Consider the following 20,641-nt stretch of genomic DNA (forward strand, 5'->3'; position numbering starts at 1 on the left):
TGCAAAATTGAGGGAGGATGGCTGGAGTGCAGCCTATCAGGTTGAAAAAAAGACAGTCTTTGCGTTCGCTAGGACAGTCCCTTGGATCCAAAAATTGGACTATATTTTTGGTTTCTTTCCTGCTATCATACCATACCTCCTTCCTGTTGCACAAGTCGCTTGATTACAAATCCAATTCTCTCTTTGGCGCAGTCTGAGAGGGGCCTCCCAGCTTTCACTCTTTCCGTTCGTTGACCATGGCTGCCACAGCCGACTTAGTGTGGCACTTTCCTGGCCTGCATGATATGCTCCCATCTGCATCAGCTAGTGGTATTGAGATGGATGATATCACCGAGGACATTGTGGCTGAACAGGAAACCCTTGTTGAGCTGAGCAATAGGGTATCTGATGATGTCTGCACCATGGACCCCCCCTCCCATCAATGTCTGCGAAGTCAATAGACGCACCTGACTTCACAAGACTACAGTCAATGCTAATGGATGTCTCAAAGGGTGTCACCCAAGGTACCAGTGCACAATACAAACAGTTTGTCGTGTCTACCCACTGGCTTGAGCATGCTGACTACTTGCAGGCTGATGAACACATGTGTTGCATTTCTTACTAGCCTTGGTCTGCTGGGGAGCAACAAGGAGTTTTTCTGCAAAAAGCCACGTGCCAATGCACCATGGCTGATCATTGCATGGATCATGAATATGTAAATTTGTCTCGTGAGAATGGGGCTTGCCATGCTGATTGATCAAAGGTCTGACTTCCTCAATATCGATGGCACCACAAAGCCATCGACCCAGGACTGTGGAACATACAGTCATGTGCAGAAGATGTGTGCGTCAATGACATACACTTTCGGGAGGCTCAATGGCCTGGGCAACATGCCCTAGCATGAGTCAGATGTCGGAGGTGGGCTTATGATTGGCAACCCATCAATATCTATCGAGGTGTCATCATATATGTGCTCCCTCCATAGATGTAAGATAAGCTTTCTTTGCCCATCCAACACCTCTCTTGATCAATGACCATCCAACCCTAGGTTCAAGCTGGTGAAGTTGCAAATAGTGCTTATGCCATAATGTCGGTAAGCTGCTTCTGGCCCTTGAATGACTCACTCATTACTCAGCTCTTGCAGGATATTTTGCTCAAGTTATACCACCACAACCACCTTGCTCACAATTGGACCATCTGAAAATATCAACCTGGTGAGCGGGGGCAATCTGGTTTGAACTCATGGGGTGGCAGGTGTGTCCAGAGGCTCCTGCAGACAGCCTACACAGTATGATTTCTATGCATGCTTCATTTTGACAAAGTGCTAAAGATTCAGGTCCACAATCTCCAAGCAGAGGACCGGATGGTCCTGCACCTCCCCTTCCACAAGACCCACCAAAATGGAGGTTCATGATGCCTCAAACTTGAAGCATTTGTGCTGTAGTACACATTCTGACTGTCCTGTAGAGATCAAGCCATTTCATCTGTGGTCCCTTCCATCGTGTGAAGCCCATATCTGCCCTGTTAGAGCGCTTGCTGCCTGGTTGAGCGAGTCCAAGATCACATCAGGTTACTTGTTCCAAAAGATTGTGTCCGGTGACTGCATAGCAGAAGCAAACTCTCCAATAGTATATTCCTGATGTATCCAGCTGCACAAATTCCTGATGCACACAATGCCAGTCCTCTGAACAGTTCCTCAAATTATTTCACAACAATCTCCTGGACATTAATGTTGACCCTACCCCTTATGGTACGCACTCATTCCAGAGGGTGGCTGTTAGTATCTCCACATCGAAAAATGCTGGCTGCTAAGGAGGATATGTGAGTGGGAAGGTTGGAGTGTAGAATTCTTCAACCTAACCATAGTGAAGTATCTCATTTCTTCGAATGATGACCCCATAGAGCCAAGGGAACATTTTTTTGATCCTAACAGGCCACCTATGGTTAAGTGCCCACAGTGCAGGAGGTGCTGGGCTTGTGCTTAAAGTTCAACCCCATCTACTAGTAGGTGTAATGTAGAATGTATGATCACCTGTGTTCCCACCTGCACTATGGATAATAATAGCTCATGCACTACCCAAACCCAACCCACAACAAGACATTCTAACCCCTGCTACCCACGTGCCACCCAAACCTCAGTCAACTCAACCCATGATAAGACATTCTGATCCCTGTGCCACCCAAACCTCAGTCCACTCAACCCACAATAAGACATTTTGACCCCTACACCACCCAAACCTTAGCCTACCTACGAATAAGCATATGAGGAAGCCGAGGATGTGGAGACATAGTCTCCTGGTGATTTAGGTGTAGGCCTACTATATTGACAAAACACCTTGTATACTTGGCTACAGATTGTGCCAGAATGCCCACTTAATCCTCCTTATCTTTGATGTCTGCATCCTCTGCTTTCGTGCTCTCATCTCTTTCTTTGACATGCTCGTCCTCATTTCACTTTAAGATCTCCTCTACTGCCCACTCCTCTGCATCACCTCACATCATCTCAATGACATCCCTCACCTCTGCATAATCTTTAAGTTGCTTGTAAACGTTCTGAATGATGCTCTCATTGAAACTGTGCTGCTCTGCAAGGAACAATGCCCTACAGTACTATAGTCCTAAGGAAAAGTTAGTTGCACAGCCCTAGTATTTACTGTCCTTTGCGGCACCCATGAACATGTCCACCAGCCAATTGATTGAATCACTTAGCAACCGCCGATGGTTTTACCATCACATGCTCTTCTCCGCCCTTCCAATATGTGAAAAGATCATTGAACTTGTCACCATATTCCTTGCAAGCATGCTCAACAGCTGCAGCAAGGGCCATCTTGCGCTTGGCACATAGTTTCTGGACGATCACAGTATAAGTCATGCATTTACCATCAGCACTGAACTCCTCCCAGAATTGCGCTTTGGTGCCTTCCCGATAGCATTCAACAACATACTAGGCAACAGAAAGGAGGGCACAGAGCACATCAGCAAGCTGTAGTCAAAGGCCCGAGGTTCAAGAACAGCACTTACCCACCAGTCTGTCCACTTACTCTTTGTGTCCTTCCACTGATGATCACGGCTATAGCAGTATAGCAAGGGCCAGTACTCAAGTGCAATTGGGTGGCCTTGAATATTCATGACAGACTCCCCCCGCCAGTGGACCATGTGGTCATCCCACATGCTGTTGAGCTGTGAGATGTTGTTTACGAAGCTGATGGCAGGGGGGTTTGGAATATCAGCATCAGCCAGTTTCAGAACAGTGCCATCCCCAAGCATGACAATGTGCAGCTTGTCACTGGCTGGCTCTGGCATAGGTGGTAGTGGTGGTAGTGGTGATGGTGGTGGTGGTGGCATGGCACTGACAGCATCCTGTTGAAACATCAGTCAGCTCACAAGACTTGATGGGGACCTCAGAAACAGCTACCACTGGGTTTTCGTCAACACCAGCATGGATGCTGGTAGATCTAGCACCTGGCTGTAGGAGGGCATCTTGGACAATTCCGACAAGTCTCATACCTACGCTCTGAATAATGGTATCTTTGAAGAGGGCATCAGCAGAATGCTGCAAAAAACTAGTGCTGTCACCAGTGGCGCTGAGACAAGCAGACAGGGTGCTTGCTACTTTGAGTGTGCCATCTGTCAGTGCATAGGGATACTTGCTATTGATGGCATCAGCCTGCTCAACAAACACATCAAATATGAAAGGGGGCCAGGAGCAGGAGGTGGGGCTCGCCTAAGGCAGTAGCACTGCAATTTTGTCTTGCATGCGCATGTCTTTAGAGCAGCTGGTGGTGGCAGTGAGAGCAGAGGTAGAGGGCCGCTTCAGTACCAAGCAGCAACTGGGTGTGACGTTGGGTTGATTGCTTCATGTGGTCCGCCTTGGCCTTAGTTGTCAAACATCCCACTTATGGGCCCTTATGAGCTTTGTGAGCCCCTAGCTGGAGCCTTCAAAGGATGATAACAGGTGAGCCAGAACTGTGTTCTTGAAGTGGGCCCAATTCACATACCTATCCCATGAATCTTGGTCTCAACTGAAGGCTTCCAGCCGCTCACAAAGCACAGACTTGGTGCTAGTGGAGGTGAGTCCAAGCTGGTGGCACTGCTTCTTCAGTGCTTTAACATTCATATTGGAGCTTACTGTGGTGGCATTCGTCCAAGTCAGCCCATAGGAAGATGGCGATTAGAGAAAGATGGACGACTCACATGGAGATGTATTGGACCTCGGGCTCACTGTCTGGTTGAAATCAGAGTGGGAAGGGCAGGGTGTGGTCCACATCAGGCAAGTCCTGAGCTTCTTGGCCTGCACTGGGTGCTTCAGCAGACTGGACATGCTCAACTTTACCAGCATTGGCACTTCAGAATGAGTCAGCAACAGAGCCCACCATGGCAGCAGTGGTATGATTGAGGGACATCATCATGACAATGTTGGCGCAGTTGTTTGACTTGCTCCAGTGCCAAGGGGGCAGAAGACAGCAGCCACAGAAAGAATTGATGGGGATGCTTGGCCTCCACCAGTGGTAGGTGGCCAGGAGGATGAGGAAGACTAATGCAGCAATGAGGATGAGGACTCCGCCCATGTGCAGGCCTCCTTGGTTGGTGACAGCAGCAGAGGGGTTCGCAGATGAGTTCGACTCGAGTCCGCATGTGATCTCACTGTGGACGACAGCGAGAGAAATTGAGATCTGGGGAAAAGCAGGCGGGTCAGCAATTGTCTGTTTGCAGCGAAGAACATATGGTACGGCCAGAAACAGCCAAGGGATCAATGACAGATGACGGGCTGAGACACAACATTGATTCCTGCTGGGTGCAGTTCTGGGGGTCTGTGCCACCGCGATTGAAGCAAGAAATATGTTCATTGCTCATGTCAGCAATCCGAAATGGTGTTTTCCGAATGTCACACCCACCAGCAGATAGTGTTGTTTTCAAGAGAAGTTGTAATATTGTGGAAGATTTCACTTTTGTTGGCTTATAACTAGTTACATGGGTAAGCTGATGTAGAACTAGTAACATACAATAGGTATAGTACTATACAAACAATTGACTCATGAAATATTACTTAGATCACAGTTATCAATGTGTTCCAGATCCATAACAAAAGTCACTCCTTTGGTATCAACTTCTGTTGCCTCACAAATTGCAAGCTAAATTTCATTGAAAGGCTTGATATGATTGAGAGCAGCTTGCAATTGTCAAAAACAAAAGTTGTGGCTTTGGAAATATGGGACAATGGTAGGGCAAAGACCATTGTATGGAGGGAAGATTCAATAAGATTCTGCGGGTTTATATATTTAGTTAGAGAGTACATTGAGATGCATCTGTAAATTTAAGATACAGTAATATTAATAGTTGTGCACGTTTTTATCTTCATCATCAGAAGTGCAAGTACATTTCTTCCCCTTTGCCTTGCTTCGTACTATAGCTCAATCATATTTCATTCTCATCTTTGTGACTTGCCTACAAAATAGGGATGCAGCCTCCCTTGACATTCCAACATCACTAAGGTAAAAATAAGAATTGAAATTGACTATAACTGTTAGATACATGATGTCTTGACCACACAAATCATTTGAATGCTGATTGAAGTTCATTACTGGAAAATGATGGTCGATAACATCAATCACCTCATAAATGGTTAGCTCTGGCTTATCTTTAAACTTGTCATCTGTCTCTAAGCACCTTGCATGCAAGTGTTTTACACTGGACTGCATCAGATAATTTTAACTAGCTGCCTCACTCCTACCAGTGAAATGTATATGATTGTAAATGATTGAACTTGGTGGAGTGATTCAATCAGGTTGATTGAAATATCAGAAAGGCTGCTTCTGCCATCTGTTTCTGCTCTAACCTTTTTCAAAATAGATTTCTAGAAAGAAATATCACATTAGAATGACTTTATCTCAAAGCTTCTGAAAATAATACACAAGGTTCAATATCTTGATGTTCACAACCTTTTTCTTTCTACCCAAGTACTGCTTTGCTCTTACTGACTTGAATGTATTTTCAAGGTCAAAAGAAGTCTTCAAACAAGCTATCATCATACTTAATTAAATGGGCTGCATTCCTTGGATGTAGATGTGGAGTGCTGTTATACTTCTGGTATGTTTGAGACAGCTGTTTAAAAACAATCAAAGACCGAGGGACTGAGTTGAATATGAATGATATAATATGTGATTGACATAGTATTCCTCAAAGATTCAGCATACTTTAAACCTCAGGACTTAAGGCAATCCCAGCAAGCAGTATGGTAAGGGGTGTAAAAAGTCGATGTTTGTAAATATATCAGATATGAGATGATGCATATATGTAAGATGTAAATATCTAAGGGACCCAGGAATGCCTGGTATTCTGAAGGGTCTCAGCAAAAGGGAAGTGTGCTGAAGAAAAGAGGAGTGCTTCAAATGGATTTGGTCCTATCTATATGATAGAAAGTTAGAAGGGACTATTCCACAATATACTAGTGCTAACACTCCTGTGATGGTCATGGAGTGTAGATTGAGTCAGTACTTGAAGATTCAGAATGCCTAGAGTTTAGATGGCTGTTCAAAAATGATAAAGAAACTCCATACAGAAAGCCAGGCCTCTCACATAAGGTTGAAAGACTGAGTCTATTGTGTATGTAATTATGTAGATGATATGAGAAGCTACTTGGATCTAGGAATGTTGTTGTTCCAAGAATCCAAGTCAGTTATGAAGGAGTTGATTAAGAACCCTTATTGGTTGGAACCCCAGCTCAATATTGATGTTCTGTGTCTGAGGAGGTTCAAGGAGCAAAATTTAAAGAGAGAAGCTTTGACAATCTAGGAATATCATTGTTCCAAGAATCCAGCAGGATCATAGATCTAATCAAGAAGTTGAAAGAAGTTATTTTTTCAGTTATCACTACTGCATTATGTAAATGGCACCTCACTATGCATTACAGCCACTAAGTGTGAACTAAGAGAGATATAAAGATTGAATTAGTACTGTCCAATTTGACATTTGGCTGATCCTCCTAGTTGTGATTAATCACTGAGATCTCAGCCTCAAGTTGACCTTGAGTCATGGTGTGTAATGGTTAGCTTTCCTGAACATTTCTACAGAGAATATGGGTAAGAATAGGTGATGTTATATATAGTCTTAGCTCTTTGCTTACTGATTTGCTTAGACTTTTCTCTAGCATATAAACTCTTATAGAAACTTCTATCCTTTGTATATAGTCCTAACAGGTGAAAACTTCACACAGTAAATTAATTAATTGCTACTGATCAGAATCCAACTCTCCCCCTTCTCTATACACCATAGTGTACTTCTAGCCAAACTGCCTTTCTGTATTCATGATAGTTTTCAGATACCACTGTGCAAGGGTATTGAGAGTGTCATCAAATCAATGCTTGTCAATTTCTAGTAGCATCCCCTGTTCCTAGTATAAACTACAACTAAGATTTTGTTTTAGAGCAAGACTATTGGAGTTCCAGATGTGCTTTGAAATTCCAAGATGCTAGTGGTTGTGCAAAGGTATTCTGGATCTTTGAAATCACCTTCTCACAGACTAGTAAAGATATAATAGTGAAAATCCAATGTTACATGGAAAATTGCAAGCATCTTGTCTTTATTACTGCCATTGATGCCCATAAGTTATGTCCTTATTAAAAACCCAAGGACATATTAGTACTAGCAGCATGAGTCTAATGGCAGAGAGAGGTCCTTGAGTTTATAGAATGACATAATGATGAGAATATTCCAGCCTATAGGCCAGTCATATCTAATGTCTCATATCAGTAGGTGTTGTTGTTGCAAATTACAATTAGGATATGAGTATGAACCCCAACCAAAGGATTCTGCAACAATGAAGAGTATTATAGAAGTGTCATATATCATGCTAGTACTACTATCAGTTGTATGTTTGAAGTGGACTAATACTGACACCTCAGCAAATCTATCCATTGTCAAGCAATATGGACTGCCTAAATCATCTCAAGTTAGTGCAAGCTTGAGGCATAAGTTTGATTCAGAATGAAATTTGTGCTCACATCAAGGAGCATTGTGAGCCAGAGGAGATGAAATTTGGTATAATCCACCTCAGAGTTGTAAGAGTCTATTTCATCAACTTTATAGTGCCCTGTAGAATTAGATGCCTCTAAGTTTAATATTTGAATGAAATGATGTTATGAGTCATATGCCCTGTGCGGCATAGCTAAATAGGTATAAATATTATAGTCAATGACATAGTGACTTGCTAGGTTGAAGATTATACAGAAAGAAATGCAGAACTCCTTGATGTACTTAGATGATGAAGTTCATTTACCTAGTTATCTTCATTGTACATTTGTCCTTGTCAGTGGCTTAACCAACACATGTAATTGCAATTATCCTAGTGTTTGTTATTTACTACTCATATGTTTAAAGTTCATCTCATGTTTATTGGAGCATACACTGAGTGTTTCTCTAATTAAGTATCAGTTTGGAACTAGTTGAAACAGGCTCTTTAGTCAGAGACAGCCTAGTCATTATGACTGAGGGCACAGTCAGACTGGGACATACTATGAAACATCACTGCAAGTTGTGGACAGCTGAGCTGTCCTTTCTCTCAATAACAAGGACTTTCAAATTTGTTTTAAGTCAAGTCGAAAGTTACTTTGGAGAAATTAGTAGTCCAAGTTCAGTTTATATAATCTACAACAACCGCAAAGAAATTCTCATCACCAAAATGATTTGTAAGCTGTGCCAGATTTTTCCATGGCTCAGCACTTGCAGATCACATTAACCTTATTCTTTATTCTAAGTTCATAATTGGATTTAAGCTGAAGTCTATTCACTCCAACATACTGAAACTTTCCAGAATGCTAGGTGTTCCTGGATCACTCAGGCTTTTGCATCTTACACATCATCTTACATCTGATGTATCTACCAGCATCAACTTTTTTATAACCCTTACTATACTGTCTTTGGAAAATACTCACCATACATATTGTATTATTCACATTCAACTTAGTCCCTCAACCCTGTGTGAGAGGCTAGGCTTACCACATGGGGTTTTTGATTGTCTTTGAACAGCTGCCTCGAAGCTGAACACAATTTCAACCATCCTCAGTTTCCTGATTCATGTGAAAGGTTAGGCTTTCCATGCAAGGTCTAAGTTGATTATCTTTGCATAGACATCTCAAATGCAAACTCAACCACTTCACAGTCATCATAAAGATGTAAAATTATGGATCTCACTCTAACTTATGCCAATTTCCTATCATATGAACATGAACCCTATATATCTGAAGCAGTCAAGGATAACTTTAGTTACAGATGGTTCCTTTCCTCAGTACTGTCCCCTAAAGTTTATGCTGAACACAAAGAATTCTTAGCATTCCTAGATTCTCTTTTGTATCCCCCATCTGCAGTCTAACCTTATAGTCATATATTGTGGAGTGCCTTTATATTCTGGTATCAGTGTCATGTATCACTATCATCTTACCAAGTATAAATGACTAGCAAACAAAAGTATCAGCATATCTAATGTCTGACCCAATGTCTCTCACTCACTCTCTGAAAATGCTGTCCTAGAATATGGATGATATCTATGGCCTGTGTTCTGTTCCTTCTGCATATATACAGTCCAAGTACATGAACTGTTATACATGAATGAGTTTGAAAATGTCAAGAGTTGGCTACACTTAGACTTACAAGAGTGGGTGAGGTATCTTGTATATATATACTTCATTGTCTGCAAGTTCATGCTTATATAAATCAGTGTAAGACTCAAGATTCTGACAACTCTTGCAATGCTTTGCCTAATACACTTTATTTCAATGAAATCCACAAGATGTCAGGCATAAACTGCATTATCACTCATGCAGGTTGAGAAGATATACATTTTCCCTCATTTTTTTCTCTCAAAACATTGAAAAAAAGTAATTCATGTATTAATCATATTCTATGTATAGTATATTTGAAAAACACAGAGGAGAAAATTAACCTTATTGTAAGCTGCTATTTAAAAGACAATAGATGAAAAATACAGCACTATCATAGAAGAAACATGACTAATTTTGCATCATATCCATACACAGAAAATGATTGATATATGAATTACTTTTTTTTCAATGTTTTGACAGAAAAATGAGGGAGAATTTATATTTTCTCAACCAATTTTTTTTGGATATTTAGTAGAGGAAAATGGGAAAATGCCTGCAGTGTCTGATCAAAGCTGTACCTTAATGTGATCTATCTGTACTTTACACTCACTGAGTAATTACTCCCTGGGGGCAACAGAATCTAAAATGTTTATGTCAAACTTTCTACAGTGCCTGTTAAGTAAGTAAGGTTCCTACTCTTGTCTCAAGGCTTGAATCAAAATGGTTTTACCCCAATACTATCCTGTAGTTACAATCAACTCAGTATTACTTTTTTAGATTTCCTCTATCCTATGCTAGGCTTTGTATACTGCCACACTATAGTCATTGTCTTTGGCAGCAGACTAGGTGATTGTAAATCTTGGAGTAAGTACAACAGCCTCTCCATAGCTGTCTTTGATGTAGGCTATGCAACCTGCAAAATAAACAATTCCTCAACAAAGGCAGCATGCAATGCATCATTACATAATCAAATGTCTAGTATGTGGGAGCTGTGGAGCTCTGAAGTCTAAACCATCAGTTTATGAATCATGTTTCTCATGCAGAAAGGTCTACTTTGTAAGCATTCTTTCTATCATTATTTTACACAGTCATGGGGCTTCTCTCCTGTACATCAGTCACTTAATTCCTTGACACCTCCAGCTATTGTCAAAAGGCACTCAGCACTATCAAATTCTCTGAACTTAATTGAGGCTCCACAGCAACCTACCATTAGATCCACATCACTAGCAAATTTGGTCTCAAGTTTTTCAATACTTCACATTCTCTCAGCACCACCTACTGATCCAGAATTTGCTAATGCAGATGGTGGGATTATTCTGTCTATTAGCATAATTGTTTGTTAAGCCTTATAATATATTCATTCATGCAAGCACAACTCTAGGATATGGGTAATATGGCACAATTAGATACATAAGACAAATAGAAATACATACTGTAGAGGTGAATGATCATATAACTAACATCCTATAGACTATAACCTTTTTGACCTAAAAAGACTCAAGCTGGTGATTATAATAAACTTAGAGGACAAAGTCATAAGTTTCCCCTGCCAGAGAAACATTGAGTTAGTAGACTGGCAATAGGACTGAGATATCTAAGAGTTAGTACAGATGTTGGACATACTAATGCAACATGAAGTATAAGAAATTACCCTTAGGAAAAATATGTTTCCTATTCCAGGATATATCAGATGATCCTGCTGAACATCACCATAGATATGACAGTGCATCACACTGATTCTCTCAAAATGAAGGTGAATTTTCTTCTGCTCACGCTATGGAGGAACATATGTTTGTACCTGACTACAGCAAACACGAGATCTCATCAACTGCCCAGAAAAAATCAGATCTTACAGACTGTTTTATGTCCTCTATTATACTAGCTAAACTAACAATACGGCCTGAGACTGTTGGGCATCACAGTCCATATACTTCTTCCCTGCCTAGCAATGATGAATAAATGATGCATTAAGAAAGTGGTTCCTCCAGGAAGTGAATACTTTCTACTAGTACTTCTTTAACTCCCAAGGCTAAGAGGTGTTGTTCAGATGTTGGCATGTTCCTCTTATCTGCCCCTGAGGTCCTAGAGGACACTCATTCATCAATAAATAAAATTCAAAATGTTATCACAGTTTCATCCACACCCATATCCCAACCACTTTCTCAGTTGTAAGTCTTGATATTTTCTTATGAGACCTTATAGTGCATTCATGATGCTTACAGAATAAACGAGTTATAACTCACCAGACTGCCAATCTCCATAACCAGTATCACTTTTCCTACTGTTCCAGCCTAGCATACAGGCCAATTAATCACAATATTTCAACCAGCTATACACATCACTTATAACATGTTCATTAATCCCAGCATCTCATCAGCAAATTCTATAACTAGGGTACTATTTTAAGTTGAAAATGTAACACCTAAATTGCTTGGCCCCTGACCAGCCTATCTAGACACTTGTGATCAGTACATAGGCTTCAATCTTCAGAATCCTACTACTAGGATGCTTACATGCTGAGGGTTATACAGTTTGCTGTTTTTGAATCTGTGATAGTCTTAAAAGTGACTCTACTGTATATTATTAGTTATATGATCATTCACCTCTATAGTACACATTTCTATGTCTCTTATGTGTCTAGTTGTGCCAACACACTTACAGTATCATTTCTTCCACTTTGCTACCTATTTATATGACTTCCTGACCTCTCTAGGTTGAGTGATTGTTTACCTTTAAATTGTGGTTTGCCTGTTTATATTTGTTTACCATATGTCACACATATCCCAGAGTCCAGTGCTCCCTACCTCTTTGACAACTTACTCTAAACTCTTGACTACAGGGAAAGGCAATTTAACTCGACCATTCTATTCAAAAGCAGCAGCCAAGTTGTGTAATGATTTGTGTAACCAAAAGTGCAATCAAATTTCTATTATTGCTTTTGTTATTCTCGATGCCTTTCTCATATAGTAGGAAAATTGTGTTGTTTGTCTGTTGCATTCCCATAGCGCAGTAGGCATGAGGATTGCTATCCACTATATCACATTTGGCAGTATTTTCAGACTTAGCAAAAATTCCTCTCAAATTGGATTTTTTTCACCCTTACTTAGTCTTAGTCTTAGTCTTAGCAAGCCCATATAAGAAAACCACATAAGTTTCCAAAAAGAGGTTTAAGTAAGGTAAGTGAGGCAAGCAACAGAGGTGAATCTATACATATCTATGCGAAAGCCACATGAGCACATGAGCATTCCCGAAACCATCGCACTTTAGATGCCTTCATGTATATGCATGATTATTCATTTGCTGAAGTACATTTAATTTTTTTTCAAGAATCATGATCTCACTAATTCTCAGAACAGGACACTTATCATTTATTCAAAATGTCAAAACAATTTTTTTTGCTTTCTCCTTAAACTTGTATGGCTAACAAATCATAGGCTTAATATACTGCTTAACAATCACAAATACAAATCACCCTATTAAGCACTACATCATGTGTATTCCCTTATGTAGACAATGTTAGAATAAGGCCAACTGACATTCATAAAAAGTTTTTGTAGATAGGAATAAAAGTACATTCAATATCATTTAGTTTCCACTCAAATTCTCTGAGTAAGGCTGAGAAGACAAGTTTGGATAGGTGGATAGATCATGCAATTAGTTGCAGAAGGTCACAACAGGAGTCTGCTGTCTTTAGACTATCTAATCTTGAGTTGGTCTTTGAAATATGAAATTTATATTGCAATCCATAGTTTTTGTCTTACATATCAAAAAAAATTACTTTTCCATCTTGTAATATGCTACAATAGGACATTCTGAATGACCATTTGCTGCCTAGCCTAGCTGAATCCAGGATTAATGAAGAAGACATTATTTCCCAACAAGATAATGATCCTAAGTCTATATTTAGGATAGCCCTAAAATGATCTGAAGAACAGAATATCACTATTTTTGACTGGCCACTAGTCTCCTAGTGTCAATATCATTGAAAATCTCTAGGGAATACTCAAGAAGAAGCTTCAAGCTTATGACACACTCTCAAAAGAAGTATGGGAGTTATGAGAAGGAGTAGTAGTGGAATAGAGAAATATTATAGTAAAGAATCATTAGAAATTGATTGAGTATGCCTAGAAAGATAGAGGTAGTAACCAAAGCCAAGGGAAGTCACCTAAAGTATTAGAATACCTAATTATTAATATAAATCATTTGTAAGCCTCATATCTCCACCATATCTCTATCAATCTCCATAGGGCAATTTTTTGAGCCATCATATGTATTCAAAGTGTTTGCAATACTATAGTAGTCAACAACTTAGATCTATCATTAATGTAAAATGCTTTTGGTCCCATCATCTCAAGATAACCAACTATACATAGGTTGATGTCTCAATGGTCAGCATGTATGAACTTATAGTAGATGATCTTGACATACTCCTTGGCATTCCTCTCAAAGGATAAGCCAGAAGGTTGTTTCATGCTAGAAAGACTAACTATGGGGCACCAAAGAGATATTAAGATGGGAATGAAGTGGGCTGCTTCTAGAGGCTACTGAGAGACCAGAAGAGATCAGACTAGAGTCTAGAGTGAGTTGCTATGAATAGTATCATAAAGTTGTACAATACCTGGAGTCTAGAGTAAGTTGCCAAAGAGGCAGGGAGCACTGGACTCTGGGATATAGGCAACATATGGTAAACAAATGTAAACAGACAAGCCACAATTCAACTGTGGGTAGAGAGAAGGGATATGGAAATACCATAGCAGTACTGGTCATGGTAAGACGTTAGGTGCAGCCATATTGAAATTCTTAGAATTTGCTATGACAAATTTTCCAAACAATGTCAATTGCATTATGTGACCTAGTGATGACGATCAAACTCACACAGTAAAGCTTGCTGTTGTTGCTAGGATGACATGCTATTTCGAGAGTGGGCAGGCTCACCCTTGTGAACATGTTGGGTTGTCTGTTATTTGATGCCATGAGCTGGAATAATAATGAAACAAACATCAGTGAGATAGTCAGAATATGAATTTTGGGGTGAGTTGATTGAGAACACGCTGGGGACAATTCCACTAAATCAAAAAACTATTGGGCTAACAGAGTCGGAGACCGGCATTCGCTGCCACTATGGTTTGATATCACATTTTGCAGAAAGTTTGTTACTTGTATGTGTACTTTACTTTTCTGAACACAATAATCATAGCCCAATATTTAGCTATCAATTAGCATATGCAATACCATCAGGTAAATTTATGCCTTGAACTAACACCACAACAGTGATGGAAAACCCTCCAGCAAGATCAAACAGACAAAAGGTTCATCCTGCATAAGTGAGTAATCAAATTTAATTAATCTTACTCATCACTAACCTCTTCACAACCAAACATGGACAGTAGGAATATGTCCTAGTGGGGGGCCACCCACCTTGTTATCCTGGCACCTCACCATTTGGAGGAAAGTGTTTATGGAGAGAGAATGCAAGAAGGTGTTATTCAAGTAAGCAATTCTGCATTCTATATCACAAATCACTTACTGATCTATAATATGTAGATGAAAAGTCATACCTCAGACCCTGCTAGACATCAATGTTAGGGCAGACTTCATCCCACTCCCGAGTTACTATCAACCTCCTTGCAATGTACTGAGGGTATTCCCACTTCTATTGTGCACACTGATGATGAACTTGTGATACTTACACAACTAATAACATGCAGGTACAGTGAACTCATGAAAGATAAGCTTTGCAGCCTAGTCTTTGATATTGAAATTGATACAGATGCAGCCCTAGACACTACTATGCACAACACCATGATCAATACAGCACTACAGACTGCCAAAACAGAGTCAATGTAAGTTTTAGTGGCATCTAAAATGTTATATCACTGATCTATTGTTAATTTACAGCTACGGTCACAGAACTGAAAGGGATACATGACTATATGGTCTCATCATTGGCTGATATGTGCCATGGGTTTTTAAAGCCTATATAATGAACATTGTCCACCTTAGTTATAAGCTTTATCAGCCCCTATTTTTACTGGTCGACAACATCTCGTACAAAGAATCTACAGTTCCTGAACTGTTGAAGGATTTATAGTTTCTACATTCATTTAAGAAGGTATGTGTCAACTTGCAGGACATTCAATGGCTGATCCTTGAGATCTAGACTGCTGATAATCAAGAAATCAAATGTCTACTGAAGCACCCAGTTTTCATTAACATAATTATTGACATGTTAGTGGCAGGGACGTCAAAGGCATTGAATAGATGGATAGATAGGTTCTTTGGAGTCTGCAGGACCATGCTTTACTGCATTCTGAATGTATATAAAGGTAAAATTAAGGAGTTTTCATTGAACTTGCAGCCCTTTGGCAATATTTACCAAAAGATTATGTGCTATATCAAGGACATGATCTGTACATCAAATAATTTGAGCACTTGGTTTGATGCAGTACAGAAAGATATTATCCACCAAGTTGAACAGGAGCAGTAGATCAGTAGCAGTATTGACACTCTGTACTTGGATAGACAGATAATTTTTAATTACACTTTATCATTGATCACAACAACTTTGATAACAGCGATACAGTTCCCACTTGTCCTTGCTTGCTTTTTAAACTTTCAGTTTATGTTTCAAGTTAAAGATACAAAGCATAAAGAGTAAGGTTTATACAAGGTATTGAAGTGGAGCTTGAATATCGGTAGTGAATAGGAAAAAGAGAAAATGAATTGTACAATAAAATGAATGAGTAAGCATATGTGACAAAGTGAAAGGTGAAAAGATAGAACTGTAACACTTGTTTCTTAAAGCACAGCTCATGATCTATAATAATGCCTAGAAATTTGTGAGATGTTGCTAGTGTTATGTATTGTCCTTGAATTACAATGGATATCTGAGCTCTAGGACTGTCTTTTTTTGCTTTGTTGGGTGTGTATCTGGGTTCTTTATATGCATAGGAGAGCCATCTTCTTGAGTTCAAATTCCATATTTTGGTCTCTACTTTAGTCTACCACTTCTACCTTTTTTTCGCATTATGATTCTAAGTTTCTCATTTGCTTCTGTGAAGGAGAAGCCTCTTGTAACTAATGAGATTTTGTTAATAAATCCTAAGGACAGTATTCTAGTGTGTTTATCTCTGAGCTGTAGTCATTGAATGTGAGTGTCATTGTGCAGTTTTGCAAGTGTTTTTAATACTATTTAGTAGTGTAGGAGTTTTGATTCCCTCGACTCTTGCCCCAATTATGACTATGTCTTAACCATCTATCCATGAAGAACTCCTAGCTATTGTAGATCAGGCTAAACTTTCTTTGGCCAAGCTACTATATCAGGATATCCTGGACGATTAGTCAGCTCAACTTCCCCCCTCTCCCCTATGATAGGGACTTCAGATTCTTCAAGTGATAGTTCTGTTTCTTCTGATAATCACTGTGCCTTACAACCACCTCTATAACATCACCAATGTACTTCATGATGAGATTAAGAGGGCTTGTGTACTCCAAAAGCCCAATGAGCCCCCCTCCCCACACAAGCACCTCAGCTTCACATGTTAGTTCATCATGAAGAACATTACCCTCACTGTCTCCATTCAACTTGCCATTTTTTTGAATTGAGCAGGCTACTATGGAAATATCATTACTCTTAAAGATGTCACTCAATGGATAGGTATAAGTATTGGGTCTATGGTTAATTGCACTAATTGTGTAATGATTGCAGTGTTTGATATTCATGATCAGTTTATCTGCTTGAGCTTTGGTTTAGGATTCAGGCTGAGAGAGACCTTAATCACTATGCAGTGGATCAAGTATTGTATCATTCTGCACAACATGATTATTTGCTTTGAAATCAAGTATTACAAGAGAGATGAAACATATAAGAGCTTTCTAAAGTGGGCTCATGGAAAAGGAAAAAATTGCATTGACCAAGAGGTTGAGGATCCAAATAGTGAAGAAGTTGGGGACAAGACTTATGAGGGCACTACAGGGTAAGCTGCTAGAGCAAGGCTGATGGATGTACTCTTTGACAGTTCTCACTCAAATGCATACCATAGGAAAGGGTAATAACAATAGTGCTTGATTATATATGTACTACTACCAATACACTTATACAGCAAAAGAAAACAAACATAATAATGACAGTAACAACAACACAAATGTAAGCATAGTGACAACATCAACAAATAAGAGAGAGGTAGTGTTGTGCATCATTGATAATGGTATTGACACACTGTGCAACATCTCTAATGGCAATCTGTATTGGCTCCCATGACTTGAGGGTTTCTGTACCCTGAATGTTGAATGGCTATGGTATACTGATGCTGGAGTCTTTGCTAGTACCTGGAATGGTTCTGAAACATTGGGAGGAGAAGATGGTATTGAGGGGAGCTGACACTTCTTCCCCACAACTGGGGAGGCATCATTGAGCATCATGTCATCATCCTCAGCAGGATCTCATTGTCATCTGATGGAAGGCCAGGAAGATGAACTTCTGGAGGAGGTAGGATAAAGCAGAAGGAGGTTATTGCAGCACCACTGATGGATACTGACTGCCAGCAAGTATATTTGCATTAGGAGGTATGGAGGGGCCATAGTACAGGGGTGCAGGATATGAAGAGTTTGGGGGATGTAATGGCTGCTAAGTGGTACCAAAGTATATAGAGGAACTGGCCCTACCATGCGACATAATAAGGGAATATAGGATATTGGTATGATCAATGTCCGGTGTAGGACTTGAAGTCCTTGTAGTCTCGTAGAGGCTGTTTTCGCAGCATCCCTTAGGTCCTCACATTGTGCACACTATTGCTAATACGGTGCGCACCCTTTCCACTATTGGCTGACAGCTGCGACTCATGTCGGCTTTTCTTTGGCTCTGTCATGCATCCTCCCCTTATCCTATCTATGTCCTCCACTTGTCCATTAGTGCATATTTAACTTGATTTGCATTAGACTGACCATATTTCTGAAGCTATCTCATTTATATTTTCATTACTTGTGTTATGGACCCTTTTTACATACTACCACTACCTACTCAGCTCCGAGCAGCGCTTCAGTGCGCTCTCATATATACTTAGTACTTATGATTTTTCATGTATCTATCTATCTTTTCATGCAACAAGTCTTAAAACTGAAAATCTAAACCTTCGGCATATTGCTGTGCATGTGTCTCTAACAGCCACACTAATGTTCACATTTTACTCACCGCATCTATTGTCAAATGCTCTTTCTGTTTCACCACCATGCTGCATTGCTTTCATGTTTGCAGCTTTTCACATTTATCCTTCATCTCAGCTGTGCACTTTCATGATTTGTCAAACCTTCAGCTGCATGGCCATGCATTGCATTGCACTCTTAGCGGCTCGCTCATGCTCACATTGCATCAATGCAGATTCCTGCGCTCCCTCCATTCTCAGTTACCCTTACTAGTTTCAAAGTTTCCCCTCATATTTTACTTAGAGGAATCATTCTCAGTAGCAATCCCCTTGGGCTGAATATATACTTGCATCCAGAGGTCTATTTGAGTTTTACCCCACTTCACCCTTTCTTCCCCTTTTACCCCTTCTCATCTAGCTATCATTCCTCACACACAACTGGAGCCCACCATGAGGGGATCATCTGAGAAGACTAGTAGGAAGCTGAGACCTATGAAGGAATGCACTGCATGCCAAGAAGTGATTGACAGTTTCAACCGTGCCTTCCCGCACATGCAACTAACACCTATCAAAGAACTCTTCACAGTGCAAATCGCCAGTCATGCCTTCACCAAAGGATTCAGTACAAGGCAAATCATCCGATGATTTCGAAGCACTAGATAACCCAAGGAATTTCCTACCAGGCGCATTTTGCACGATGCCTGAACAACTGGTGCTCATTAACACCCATACCATTGATAATTTGAGCGTGATAACCTCTCTTAGCGATTTAGATTGAGAGTTCCCAAGCATCCTGACAGCTGAAACGGCCGCTGCCTCTTCTTCAGCCGTCCTGCATTATCCAACCACCATACCACTCACACCAAACTCCATCCACACAGCTGTCGCTATTTTCTCGCATGGCCCATCGCCCCTTGTCCAACAACCAGTATCCCAATCTCCACCCGCTACACTGCAAGTCACTATGTCAACCGTCCCCACCTTCAGAATGCCAATCCGCAGCACAAAAGGCACACAGAAGTTTGATGGCATGACTGAAAACCTCCTAGCATTCATCGATGACTATGAAGTCCTTGCCAATGAGGCGTGCCTTTTAAATGCCGACCGCATCAAAGGCATAATTTGCTACTTGTCAACAAGTGAATGTGAACTATGGGCAGAAATGCCTGAGGCAAAAAGCAGTGATTACATCACTTATATAAAAGAGGTAAAGACTATGTACCCCGGTTGCAAGGGCGACTGATGGTATGCCATTGATGATCTAGTTGCCATTGTGCACAACCAAAAGAATATACCAATGTGCTCAGTTAAAGAACTGGGCAATTACCAGCATGTGTTCCTCAAAGTTGTGCAAGCACTTATTGAGAAAGATCACATAGGTAAAGTGGAGCATGACCATAATTTTATAGATGGCTTCCCAAGTGATGTCCAGGCGCAGATGCTCATCCAGCTAATGATCAAATTTCCAGATCACCACTCACAAGATTTGTACCCATTCAATGACGTGGTTATGGCCGCGACATTTTTGTTGCCTGGCATCAGTGTTACCAGTGGCGGTAAAACAGGAATATTTTGCCAAGTGTAACAGCAACTATGGCCCCAGTGGCAGCTCTGACCATTTCATGGGTTGGTGCCCCGAACACGACCAATACATTGCAGCCAGCAAATGTAAGTTTGATGTCACAATCAATAAGCTCATACTCCCCAACAGCAATTGGATCCCCAGCCAGCAGAGCGACAGTACACTAAAGGACCATCTTGACTGATATCACGGCAGTCAACAAGCCAACGAGGCATTGCCAGGTGCTAGCGTTAGCACTAGTATGTTTTACCACATGTCACCCAGCATGGAAGTTGTGGTAGACATTGACTTGTCCGCATTTATTCATACTGTTGCTGACCCTGAATCCAATGAGGATGAGGATG

The 20,641-nt window shown here is 40.5% G+C and overlaps 3 protein-coding genes across 3 annotated transcripts; 2 read left to right on the plus strand and 1 right to left on the minus strand.

Annotated features, from left to right (window-relative positions):
- Window positions 1–236: 236 nt before the first annotated feature.
- Window positions 237–698, plus strand: F5147DRAFT_769742 (uncharacterized protein; the record flags this gene model as incomplete). Its single annotated transcript, XM_041441066.1, has 3 exons — window positions 237–380; window positions 434–525; window positions 572–698. The coding sequence occupies 3 exons, from the start codon at window positions 237–239 to the stop codon at window positions 696–698; spliced, it is 363 nt and encodes a 120-aa protein (XP_041297004.1).
- Window positions 699–725: 27 nt separating this feature from the next.
- On the plus strand, window positions 726–1,964 carry F5147DRAFT_743743 (DNA breaking-rejoining enzyme; the record flags this gene model as incomplete). Its single annotated transcript, XM_041439622.1, has 7 exons — window positions 726–822; window positions 889–966; window positions 1,035–1,072; window positions 1,124–1,137; window positions 1,370–1,607; window positions 1,660–1,749; window positions 1,806–1,964. The coding sequence occupies 7 exons, from the start codon at window positions 726–728 to the stop codon at window positions 1,962–1,964; spliced, it is 714 nt and encodes a 237-aa protein (XP_041297005.1).
- Window positions 1,965–2,680: 716 nt separating this feature from the next.
- F5147DRAFT_569635 (uncharacterized protein) lies at window positions 2,681–3,282 on the minus strand (the record flags this gene model as incomplete). Its single annotated transcript, XM_041430957.1, has 2 exons — window positions 2,681–2,923; window positions 2,992–3,282. 2 exons carry the CDS (start codon window positions 3,280–3,282, stop codon window positions 2,681–2,683), a joined length of 534 nt encoding a protein of 177 aa, XP_041297006.1.
- Window positions 3,283–20,641: the final 17,359 nt, after the last annotated feature.

Source organism: Suillus discolor (assembly GCF_016758755.1).
Source record: "Suillus discolor strain FC423 chromosome Unknown F5147scaffold_8, whole genome shotgun sequence".
Lineage (NCBI taxonomy): Eukaryota > Fungi > Basidiomycota > Agaricomycetes > Boletales > Suillaceae > Suillus > Suillus discolor.